This window comes from Protopterus annectens, chromosome 2.part1 (assembly GCF_019279795.1).
Source record: "Protopterus annectens isolate FY-2018-M chromosome 2.part1, PAN1.0, whole genome shotgun sequence".
Taxonomy (NCBI): domain Eukaryota; kingdom Metazoa; phylum Chordata; order Ceratodontiformes; family Protopteridae; genus Protopterus; species Protopterus annectens.
Window position 1 is genome coordinate 1,103,080,535 of NC_056729.1, and position 12,869 is coordinate 1,103,093,403.

A 12,869-nucleotide genomic window follows, 5' to 3' on the forward strand; every position below is an offset into this window, starting at 1 on the left:
GCTACAACATTCAGTTACAAGCAATTTTTGTACCGGGAAACGAAAACATTCTAGCAGACATATTAAGCAGAACAACCACAGATGCCCACGAATGGATGTTTCATCCGGACATCTTCAAAGCCATCACCAGGGAATGGGGATTACCACAAATAGACTTGTTTGCATCCCCTCTCAACCACCAGCTAAAGAAATTCTGCACAAGGACGTACCACCCACTTGCTTGGAAGGTGGACTCCTTATCTTTCAGTTGGAAAAACCTGATAGCATACGCATTTCCACCACTTCCTTTGATGCACAAGGTGCTTCTGAAGATCAAAGAGGACCGTCCAAGGATCATCCTGATAGCTCCAGACTGGCCAAGACAACATTGGTACCCATTGCTGAGGAGCATGTCTCGGGAACAAATATGGACACTACCCCTAATCCCATTACTGTTAACACAGAACAACTACAACATCCTGCATCCAAACCTGAAAACTCTGCAGCTAACTGCCTGGAACATTACATAACAGAAAATAACCCAAATTTATCCCAAAGGGTTAAAGACATAATCCTGGAGGCTCGCAGACCTTCAACAAGAAAGAATTATGCAGCAAAATGGAAAAGATATCTCATTTGGAGTACTGCAAAGGGAGAAGATGTCACTCTGGTAAACATGGCCAACATCCTAGAGTACTTGGCAGAGCTCTTCCACACAGGCCTGTCCTATTCTTCCATCAAGATACATGCATCAGCTATTTCAGCACAATACAGCTTGGATCCTCCTGTCTTTTCTCATCCCCTGCTCAGACAGTTTCTGAGAGGAATTAAAAATGTAAAACCTCCCAGGAAACCACCATTGCCAGCATGGGACTTGAACTTTGTGCTAGAAAATTGACACTTCCTCCTTTCGAGCCAGCAGCAACAGCAGAATTACAATACTTATCCTGGAAGACTGCTTTCCTGCTGGCAAAAACTTCAGCAAGAAGGGTCTCTGAACTACAGGCATTAATGGCAGTGCAACCCTTCCTGATCTTCCATCAAGATAGAGTGTCCATGAGAACAAATCCTACATTTATGCCTAAGGTGGTATCCAGAGTGTCATTAAATCAGGCTATCCACCTACCTACATTCTTCCCAAACCCACAGAACAGGGAGAAAGACTTTTGCATACCTTGGATGTACACAGACAGTTACGCTACTACCTGGACAGGACTAAGTCCAATAGAAAAACTGACCAGCTTCTGGTAGCATATGCCACAGGAAAGGAAGGAAAACCAATTTCAAAACAGACAATCTCCAAATGGATAGGAAATTGCATTAGATTTTGTTACTCCTACCATGGAAAGAAAACCCCAGAGAACATCAGGCCTCACTCCACAAGGGCTACAGCCACTACCACAGCTTTCTTACGAGGAGTGGCTACCAAGGACATTATAGAGGCTGCTACTTGGACCTCCGTGCATACATTTGCCAAGCATTACAATTTACCTTTATACTCTAGATCCCGAGCAGGTTTTGCCACTGCTGTTTTGCAAGGGATCCTAGCTACACCATAATCTCTACTCTTTCCTCCTCCCCTTGTTTAGCTATGGTATTCTACCCATTTGTAATGACTGCAGATGCATCCTTGAAGGACATAGTACAGTATTGTACCTACCATAAATGTAGATGTCCGATAGGAATGCATCTGCAGTCAGGATTACCCACCCACCTTCCCCTCTGAGGTGCTCCTAGGGTATTTGCCAGCCTTCAGCTAGCTTGGGGGGATCTATTATGGTGTATTTGTTTGTATATATGTACATACATGCTTATTTTTTGTGTTTGCTCTCTACTATTTGGAATCATTGGCATTTATCCAAATTTAGCCTTCCAAGAGGGCACCTGGCATCTGGGGCAAGAAACACTGAGGAAAATGGCGTCGGCTGATGCCTTTATACCCGAATAACTGCAGCTATGACGTCGGGTGAAGTGCGACACCAGCCGAGGCCAGACCCAGACTTTGGAATCCGGCCGACCGAAGGGCTGCCTGACAACAGGACAACCCATTTGTAATGACTGCAGATGCATTCCTATCGGACATCTACATTTATGGTAGGTACAAAACTGTACTTTTCTGTGAAAGCAGTCAGTCATTCTTTGCAGATGTGTCTTTTGTGTAAATGTAGTACTAGGATGTTGTAGCCTTGCAACAGCCGTGCATATGTTGCCTTTGACAGCATTTATTCTTCTTCATTTATTGTTTGCATACATTCAGTTAGCTCTGTTTGATGTTGATTGCTATTTGTTTTGCAACTCTGCAGAAAATGTCATGTTTAAGTATGTTTAGTTCTGGACTTTTTACAGTATAATTTGTTCGCTTGCTTGTTGTAATATAAATTGCATGGAAGTAATTTGTAATTTCTGTTGGGTTATAAGCGGAATATTGCTGCTTTATTGCAGCTGTGAAGAGAAGTATAATCCAGCTTGTAAATCAGTTATTACTCATTTTTGTTTCCTCATAAGTCCTGATGCTTGGCTCAGTATCACATAGAGCTAAGGGTGTACATTGTAAATGCGCTTCTGTATATAGTCCTGGGTTACATTCTGTTGTTCTTGTGTGCGTATGCTGTGTAACTGAACAAGTCATTTTACCATCCCAGTGCTCCAAAGTTATTTCTGAAAACAGACATATTCACTTATGGAAAACTAACACACAAAATATACCTGGTGTTCTAATTCTTTCCATTTTTCTAAAGCAGTTACTTTTTTGTAGTAAATCATAATTTGAAGCAGAGTTTTACAACATTTTGTGTACCTCTTTAGTGCTTTCTGCCTTCAGTTTATCTTGAAGCTTGTTCCTAAATTACGAACTTTATATTGTTTGCACTGATAAATTTGAAGTGCATGTGCAAGCATTTGTATACTTTGCTTTACTGCCTTTCTTGGAAAGTATTTTGTGATCGCCACTGCTAAATAAATATTTCTACTACTTACCATGCTGTTTTCTAGTCTTGCTTACCATGCACAACAGTTGGCATATTTTTACAAGAAGCCAGCTTTGTGACTTACTGGTAGTGACATTAGGATCTTTGTCTTTAGTTGTGCATGTATGAATGATGCGTATTCACATAACTTCATAAAATTGTATACATGCATGTGTATTGCTTCACATTTAATGTTATTGTATTTGAAATACCTTTAAATCATATATATTCAGAACACTTGTTTAGTTGTAATCATAATATACACACTAATAGTTCTGTTAAAATGAGAACTTCAGGAAGAGAAGTAAGACAAAAGGGGGTGATTAACCTTCGGAACATGACAGTTCTCTGAGAACCCTTTCTGTGAGTCCCGTTACTGTGAAAAAGTTAAGCTAAAAGTGACCTTTAGTGAGTTTGCCCTTTTTCTCCACTGTTTTGTGACAATACTTTTAGTATAAACAAGCTGAAGAAGTTGGGGAGTCTCTCCTTACACTGAGGCTTGACCTCCCGGCATGATGCTTATTTTCAGGTTTGCTGAAAAGAGGTTTTATTCTAATTTGGAATATCTGGTTTGAGTTACTTGCTGAACTCTGTAATATACACAGAAAATAAGCATAGTTTTCATACTGTGTAAAGGTAAAAAGTAGTGTTTGCCTGCATATACATCTGTCTTTCTCTTTATACATACATATATATATATATATATATATATATATATATATATATATATATATATATAGGGACGGCTTGCACCTGCCACCCCTGGGCTGTCGGATATTGGCAAAGGCTCTTGCTTCCCCCATAGTGCCTTTTTTAGGTAAGGCTCAAAAGACAAACCCACCTCCATAGGTATCACAAGGGATAAGAAACTAAGAGTAATGCTACTCAACGCCAGAAGTCTAAACCTCAAGATGCACGCACTCGAAACTCTCCTTAGCATGGAGAACATCGATATCTGTGCAGTAACAGAAACCTGGTTCAAGGCTCCCGAGAGCACCCCAGCACTACCAGGTTATAACTCATACCATGCTTTTTGGCCCCAAATCTTGGACCGAACCACAAAAGGAGGGGGAGTATCAATATTCGTTAAAGATACCCACACCTCCAGGTTGGTGGCACAGCACGAAGCATCAGAGACTATCCATGTGCAACTAACAGTGGGTAAAACTGCCTTCCAGTTTATAGCCTGCTACAGACCACCCTCCCAAACCCAGGAACCCCACTCGGCCTTCCTGAGAACACTGGAAAATATGAAGGTCTCTCCAAACACCATTATATTGGGCGACTTCAACTACCCAAACATAGACTGGGAGCATTACTCTAGCTCCAACACCCTAGCCCAAAGGTTCCTAGAATTTATAAACTCAAATGCTATGGAACAACTTGTTACCACTCCCACAAGAGGGGAAAACATACTGGACCTGATCATCACCAACATGGGGACTCTATGCTCCAGACCAGAAGTGTATCCCTCATTGGTAAGATCAGACCATAAACTAATCTCACTGGATATTCACATCCTGCCCCCATCCCCTGCCCAGAAAACCACAGTGAAAAACTTCTCTAAAGCAAATTTCACACTCCTCAAAACCGAGGTGGAATCCTTCAAAGCCCCCCGAGCCTGTGGAAAATACGGCCCAGACCACAGAATCCTTTATAAACGCATTCTGTGAACACCTTCAGGAATGCATGGATCATGCAATCCCAAGTAAAACCAAGACCCAATCCTCTTCCTCCAAAGGCAGACGTCCTGTCTGATGGACCCCAGCCATAAACAAACTATACAATAGAAGGAGGAAGCTACTACATGATAGAGCAAAATCCCAAAAAGGGAAGGCATCTCTGATCAGTATTAGCAAAAAACTACGGGCACTCATAAAATCGTCTAAGGCCAGCTTCGAGCAAAAAATTGCACAGGGCACTAAGGATAATCACAAGGCTTTCTTTAGTTATGTTAGGAACCTGGGTGGGAATTCCCAGATATGCTCAGAATTAGTCCAAAATGACAAAAAATACATCGAACCCACAGACATTGCCAACATCCTAGCTGACAGGTTCAGCACAAACTTCTACCTCCCCCCCCCCCACCAAAAGGGCAAATATCTATCCCAGCAGAGTGCTGCCCCCCTGACATCTCAGATGCTCAGGTAAGAGCCGCCCTCTCCAAAGCAAAAAACACAGCATCAATGGGACCAGACGGTGTCCCGGGCTGCATCCTACATGAACTCCAAGAAGAGCTAAACCCAAACATAAAACTACTGTTCAATCTCAGCCTTACTACAGGATATGTACCCAAAGAGTGGCATACAGCAACGGTGGTCCCTCTCCACAAAGGTGTTGCCTCAACGGATCCTGGAAACTATCGCCCCATAAGCCTGACTAGCTTGGTCTGCAAAGCTATGGAAAGGATCATCATGAACCTCATAAATAAAGATATTGGGGACCTACAGACACTGGATCCTACCCAGTTTGGCTTTGTTAAGGGCAGATCCTGCCTCTTAAACCTGGTCGATTTCTTTGAAACAGTCACCAAGGCCATTGACGAGGGGAAGGTGGTCCACACAGCCTACCTGGACCTCGCAAATGCCTTTGATACAATACCCCACTCGGCATTATAGATAAGCTCACCAGCTTAAATATAAACCCCTATGTCACTAGATGGATTGCAAACTGGCTCAAGGACAGAACCCACATGGTTAGAATTGCTGGAGCCATGTCAGACTCCAAACCAGTTACAAGTGGCGTCCCACAAGGCTCAGTCCTGGGACCTCTCTTGTTCGGTATATATTTCTCGGAGGTACAGGCCAACATTGAAGGACTGTGGCTGACCAAGTTCGCAGATGACTGCAAACTGGCCGCCATAATCGACTCTCCAGCCAACACAAGCATCCTCCAAAAGGGCCTCATAGAAACAGACAACTGGTGCCAGAGCCATGGCTTCAAGCTAAACGCCAAAAAGTATATAGTCATTTGCTTTGGCAAAAACAAAGTGCCCACAAATTACCACATAGGTGGTAATCCATTAAGTACAGAAGAAGTAATTAGGGACCTGGGGACCCAAGTTGATAGCAATCTCTCATTTGACAACCACGTGGCCAAAGTGGTTAGAAAAACATTTTATATAGCCCTCCTGATCATGAAGGGATTCACATCTAGATCAGGGGAGGCATCGTGCCTATTTACTCATCCCTCATCAGGCCCATAATTGAGTACAATGCCCCTTTTGGGATGTACCTTACCTGCAGCAACTGGAAAGACCCCAAAAGTACCTCACCAAGGGGATCAAAGGGCTCAAACAGATGCCATATGCTGCCCGGTTAAAGAAACTCCAGCTCTACTCAGTGGCATACCGCCTGCTCAGAGGCGATATGTGCCTGACGTATAAAGCCATGTCCAACCCGGAATTAATGGACATACTGCACCTCAGAAAATCCAAATCCCATAGAGCTACGCGCTCAAGAGACTTGAACCTCAGCACTGAAATAAATAGGACATGCTGGAGGGACAGATTCATAACCCAGAGGCTCCCTTCACTCTGGAATAAAATCCCAGTCCAGGTTAGGCAGAGTACCTCATTGACTCTCTTCAAGAGGAATCTTGATGAGTGGATGGGAGATCGTAGGTTTACCCTGGGTATCACTTCTGTGTCACTGTTAGACAGAGGCACAGTATACTAACCTCGAAAAAGGGCATAGCAAAATAAATTTAAAATGGGTGGCGAAAGCCAAACACACTCTGGCTAGGCTTATAAATGCCCTAGGGCAGATAGCCTAGTATGAACCTATGAACCTATATGTGTGTGTGTGTATGTATGTGTGTGTGTATTCATTTTAAAGAATTGACTGTCCTGTTACTAAAATGTATTATGTTTGACTTAGACGCCTTGCCGCACTTCAGAAAAGGAGGGAACTTCGAGCTGCTGGTATAGAAATACAGAAAAAAAGGAAAAAGAAAAGGGGAGTGGATTACAATGCAGAAATTCCTTTTGAAAAGAAACCTGCTCCTGGTTTCTATGATACTGCTGATGAGAACTATCAAGGCTTGGATCCAGATTTCAAGAGGCTTCGTCAGCAGCACCTTGATGGAGAGTTGAGATCGTGAGTCTTTTTTTTTCTCCGTTGTTTAATTTTAATGTTATGAAAAAAGCAAGTTGTAATTACCTGTATTTTCTATGAAAGGCAGAGATGCTACTGTGAGGGAGAATGTTTTATATGGAAAAGTTTTATTGCCTCTTTAGAAAACGTAGGGAAAAACGTCAACTTTCTGCATGCCAGTGGGGTTAATGCTGTGGATTTTAATGTTTGCTGAAGGAGATTAAATACGAGTTTGCCAGAGGTATTCAAGGACTTCCAGGAAATTTGCCATGCTATACAATGACATGCAGATTATCAAAGTGAGTGCATTCCTAGGTGCTACAGCCTTTTTTCTTTCAAGATGTTGCACACCACCATATGCAGTCTGTCTCTAACTTTAAACGTAAGGAACTTGGTGTCACTTACGTAAGGTCTGACCAGTTTTCTCAAATAGAGGTAAAAGTACTCTAAATCTGATAGAATTTTATTTAGATTGATCTGTCTGTGTATTTTCCCACATATATGGCTGATTCATTTTTGAATGTCAGCTTAGAATCTGCAATTTTGGCAGCTAGTGCCGAGGGTGCAACATCACGTATAACAGCATAATGTCCAGAGCTGAGCTCCTAACATCCTGAAGTAGCTTGTAGCAGCCCCTAGAGGCTCTTTCTTGTACAACGTAGCTCATAACCACTACAAATAAGTTCAACACTGCTTTTATGCCAGGTTTCCGAGCTGATGAGCATATCACATTCGTATTTAAACCCAAGTTATGTATTTTCCTAAGCTAGCCATCCTGCATAGTTCATAGGTTCATAGTTTAGTACTAAGCTAACTGCTCTTGCAAGCCATTTGAAGCCTAGCCAATTATCCCTTGTGAGACTTAAACCCTGCACCTTGTGTTTGTAAGGCAAACACCTTAGCCATTAAGTCACCCTCCCAATGCAGTGTAAACATTGTCTGTTGTATGATTTGGTCTCCTTGACTACTGTTGATGTGATGCCCCAACTCCATGTAAAAAAAATGTTTTTGTATTTCTTTTTCCATTTTGTTTTTTTATTTAAAAAAATGTAGTATTGCATGTATTGTCCTATCTTTAATTTATCATGTTTGTATTACCTTTCAGGGAGAAAGAAGAAAGAGATCAGAAGAAGGATAAACAGAATCTTAAGAGAAAGAAAGAATCTGATTTACCATCCGCTATTCTTCAGACCAGTGGAGTGTCAGAATTCACAAAAAAGAGGAGCAAGCTAGTGCTTCCTGCACCACAAGTAAGTGTTGCAGGAACAGTGCCTCCCCTTTGTCTTATTTTATAACATTTCAAAGTTTCCACAGTATGTAAAAATAAGAAACATAGCAAGAAAGCCAACACATGCAATGAACTTAAAGGACAACATAGTAGCTGTTGAAATTTGTTTCCACGAGAAACATTTAAAAACTAATTGTGCTCAAATTTGGCATTGTACTGTTATAAAGACTTACACATGCAGTATTACTGTATTGACTCTGTTGTGTATTTCATTGTCACAGGAACACAAAAATTGAAGAATGCTATTGCTTTTGAAATTAAATAAATGTTTGTTCTCCAGATATATTTTTATTAATAACAAAATTATTGAGTCTTTTAACAAATTCTTTAGATGGCTTTTTGGGGGGGGGGGTGGATCTGTAGTTGCACCCGCAGCAAAACTTTAAAGGGCAGGGTAACTTTATTTCTTTAAACAGTTGTGCCACTAGTATGTTGCAGGTTACTGTAGATCTGATATAATATGAATAGTGTCTAACCATGAGAGAAAAATGTTCACTAAATGTGATAAGCAGAATTTGAAATACTGCACATTTCTTTTGACAGTTGTATGTTTCATCACTTCATTAACCAACATACTTGACTGCAAGAGCTTTTTTAGTAGTTCATATAGTAAGGTGAAGTAAGCAAGTATGCAAGGCAATTGAGGAAGCAAAGTGCATGTTTATGCTGGTTTCTTTCCCTTTGGTACTTTTTTATTTTTCCCTTTTAGTGTTACCCCTTCCCTCCTCCTTACTAGCTCATTCATATGCAGGGTTTGTGGAAAACGTTTCTTGCCACCTTGTAATACAACCCTGCTTGTTGTATCACAGTCTGTATCTGTTTGACAGCAGCAGAATGTGTAAATTGTATCATACCTTATCCATACTAGAATTCTTAGCCGTTTTCATGCAGTTGTGTGTGTGTGTGTGTGTGTGTGTGTGTCCATCCATCCACAACCCCTTTTCCCATTTTTTCACATGGGGTCGTGGTGTCCCAGTGATAATGATAGTGACAACAATGACCATCTTCTATAGCCAATGTGTACACTGTCAGGTGTCTAGCCCTGTTGTGGTTGCTCTTCCATATCACACACACGCATGCACACATGCAGGTCTACTTCATAACATTGAATTTCTTAACATCAAACTCCCAAAACATCGAAAACTCAGAAGATTGAAAGTGTGCTTCATAGCATTGAAAACTACAATGCAAATGTAAATAACATCCTCTCCTCTTACTACAAGACATAAATATCAGATTTGTAGGAAACTACATCACTGTTTAGGAAGTAATGTTACCACACCAGTAAGTAAAAACAAAAAAGTGCTATTGCAACTTTTAAAACAAAAGTGTTAAATATAAAATTTGATCACGCTTTAGTTGAATGCTCTTTCAAAACACCATTTACATAAATGTATTTGGCATTATGTTGTTGTCAAATCATTTCTTTTTTAATTATGTCTTTAGTCTTAATACTAAAATTATGTTCATATATTTTTGTTGCAAGCTTCTGTCTGCCTTACCAATATAAAAGCATCTCAGGAGATATATTTCACTACATAAACCACTCCTGGAATGCTGCAGTTATAGCAACCAACACCTGGATTAACTTTAAAATAATTACCAAAAACAATAGTTTATTATATAAGTAAAGTGACACTGACATTGAGAACCAAAAAAAAAAAATCTATATGTACAAATATAAAGGGGAGCCTCAGAGGACATTCATTTTAAAGGAAGTTTTGTGTAGTTTTTATCTGTTCACTTTAACAGTCAGGAGCTGCATGTCTGAAGAAATCTAGGAGAGTAGTGAGTCAATGGAATGTTTATTTAGTTTATTTTTATTTACACTTTTTTGAACAGGTTAGTCCCATAGACCAGTGGTCTCTCTTTAGGGGTGACCATAGGTGCAGTTCTTACTCGCTAGGGGAGATTTGGCCAGGACACTGGGTAACTTGCCCTACTCTTTTCAATGAATGTCATTAGATCTTTTACATCCATCTGAGTTTAGATGTGGCCTTGGTTTCATGTCTTGCCCAAAGGATCGGGCACACAGGAGTTTAGCAGTAATTAATGCAAATTTTGTTTTTCTTAAATACTCATATTACCTATGAAACTAGAAAGAATTCATTGGTCATAAGGGTAGATAAATACATTTGTGTTAGAAAAAAGAAGTGACCGAAAGTAATTATAACACAAAAACTTGGCAATCTGTAGGTAGTTTTTTTTTTTCCTTCTGATGTGAATTAGATAGAAAACATGATTTCAGTTTAGAAAGGCAAATGGAGCAAAGTAGCTGGGTAGCAGGGTAAATTTTTGAAGATTATGCCTTTTAAGTATTTCAAAGACAGGTATGCTTGTAGGGCGGCAGAGTGGCGCAGGGGACAGCATTGTCAACTCACAGCAAGAGGTTCCCCGGTTCAGTCTTCGGCTGGGATGCCTTCTTTGTGGAGTCTGTGTTTGCATGGGTTTCCTCTGGGTGCTACGGTTTCCTCCCACATTCCAAAGACATGAAGTAGGTGGACTGGGTACTCTAAATTGGCCATAGGTGTGAGTGAGTGTGCAAGTGTGAGGTGTGGAAGAACTACGGTGGCAGGGCTAGCCACCCAGTGGTGTAAACCTTGGCTGTAGATGATTGTCACTGTTTAAATGACACCTTGACTCCATGTGCAAAACTGGGGAAAAGGGGGTTGTGGATGGATGTGCTTATATGCGTTTCTAGGAGATGCCTACAACATCAACATGCATACATTTAAAAGGTTTAAACAGTGCATTTTTAGTGCTATATTTTTTTAAATTTCACTGCCCACTTTAAATATGCATTCATTTTAAAAATGTAAACCATTATTTATTTAAAATACTGATTATTTTTTTAGATTTCAGATGCCGAGCTTGAAGAAGTAGTTAAGATTGGCCATGCAAGTGAGCTTGCACGTCAGACTGCAGAGGAATCTGGTATTATGAATTCTGCTTCAAGTGCACTTCTGTCTGAGTATAATGTAACAAATAACAGCATTGGCCTTAGGACTCCTAAAACACCTGCATCCCAAGATAGAATTTTACAGGTAAGTTAAGTAGTGGGAAAACATTTGGTCAGAAGGCTAAGATTTTTTTTTTATTTCTTAGAAATGTTTTGCTTTTCTGTTTTTAGTAATTTGTAATCATGTATTGTTTTTTTTTGTTCCTAGCTCATTTTACCATGCTTTTGCAGGTTCAGAAAACTGGTAATGGTTAGATGTGTAACAAATAGTTATAAAAACTTGTTTCATACAAACATAAAGTAGCACTTAAAAACTGTGTTTCATTATTATTCAGGATCCACATTCCATTAGCATGATGCCTGAACTAAGAACATTTCTTCTTTTTTAATAAGCAACATTTTTAGAACATTAGTCATATATCACATTGCCATTAATTGGTTCAGTTTATAGTATAAAATTTTCACAGCCTCAATTTTAGTCCCACTAGATATATGACCTAGTTTCAGTGGAGCTCCACGGTGGTATTTATACTGATTAGAGAATATTGCTTAGGATCCCAGATCCTCTACTCTTTAGATGGGACCTCTGTTTATATCCAGAGGACTACATCTAAGGAGTGCAGCATCCCTTATGCTGCAGCCCAGTGTCATTTCTAGAAAGACTGTTTTGTGAACATATCTCAGGGTTGGGAAGTTTACTGCAGGAATCCTTTTTCTCTTCTGATTCTGTCTCCATTTTATGTAGGAGGAAACAACCGATCTGTAGCTCTTTGTATTTTTATCTGATTGGCCTCAGGGTTTATCTTTAGAAAAGTCTTTCATCTTTCTGGCATAAAATAATTAATTTTGTAGTTACTGCTCTTTTGTACCTGGTTGTTTACCTGTGGCTGGCTGCAAGCATTTGAGTGCTTCTAAGACCATCTGGACATACTAAGCTGATACAACTATATTTTTTGTACTTGTTCTGTTTCAGTGATATTTTACATTCCTGTGCCGCATGTATTTATTGGTTGATTTTTATCACTTCTTGCACTTGTTAAATAAATCCCATCAGCTTGTTACTGCACTGCTCTTAGGTTCTTGTTTTAACAGTATTCTGCAAAGGCTGTGTTTTGTGAACATATCTCAGGGTTGTGGACTTTACTGCAGGAATCCTTTTTCTGTTCTGATTCTGTGTACATTTTATTTTTTCAAGCCACCTGCCCAACTGTTGTGTTGTTAAAACTAAGTGACTTTTGAGTTGCCCGCCTCTACTATAAATTTGATATTGGGCACTCCTCCCAGTCCCATCACATCAGTTCATTCTATTGAGTACAGTGAGATCACCTGGGAAAGGCCACCCCCTTATTTTCTTAGACTTGAATTATCTTCTGTTTCCTCTCTTTCTACTTTAAAAAATATTTTCTGCTGCTTTTACTGCATTTGTGTCTCTTCCTACTTTTATTACTTTTTTGCTTTTGTTGCTTGTTCATAAATTGTTCAGTTGCATTTATTCTGCTGCATGTATTACTGCCTGTTAGTTGCCTGATTAAGTTGAAATTGTTACTCTAAGTCTGTCAGTTTTGGTTTAAGGACGTGGGCTT

At 40.0% G+C, this 12,869-nt stretch overlaps 1 protein-coding gene across 1 annotated transcript in view; it reads left to right on the forward strand.

The window, feature by feature from the left end:
* Nucleotides 1-12,869, forward strand: part of CDC5L (cell division cycle 5 like) — a 1,268,000-nt gene that overhangs the window by 444,348 nt on the left and 810,783 nt on the right. Inside the window, exons 6-8 of the mRNA XM_044062650.1 lie at nucleotides 6,824-7,042; nucleotides 8,145-8,289; nucleotides 11,183-11,371. Coding sequence (XP_043918585.1) covers nucleotides 6,824-7,042; nucleotides 8,145-8,289; nucleotides 11,183-11,371 — 553 coding nt within the window. The remainder of the gene's footprint in view (nucleotides 1-6,823; nucleotides 7,043-8,144; nucleotides 8,290-11,182; nucleotides 11,372-12,869) is intronic.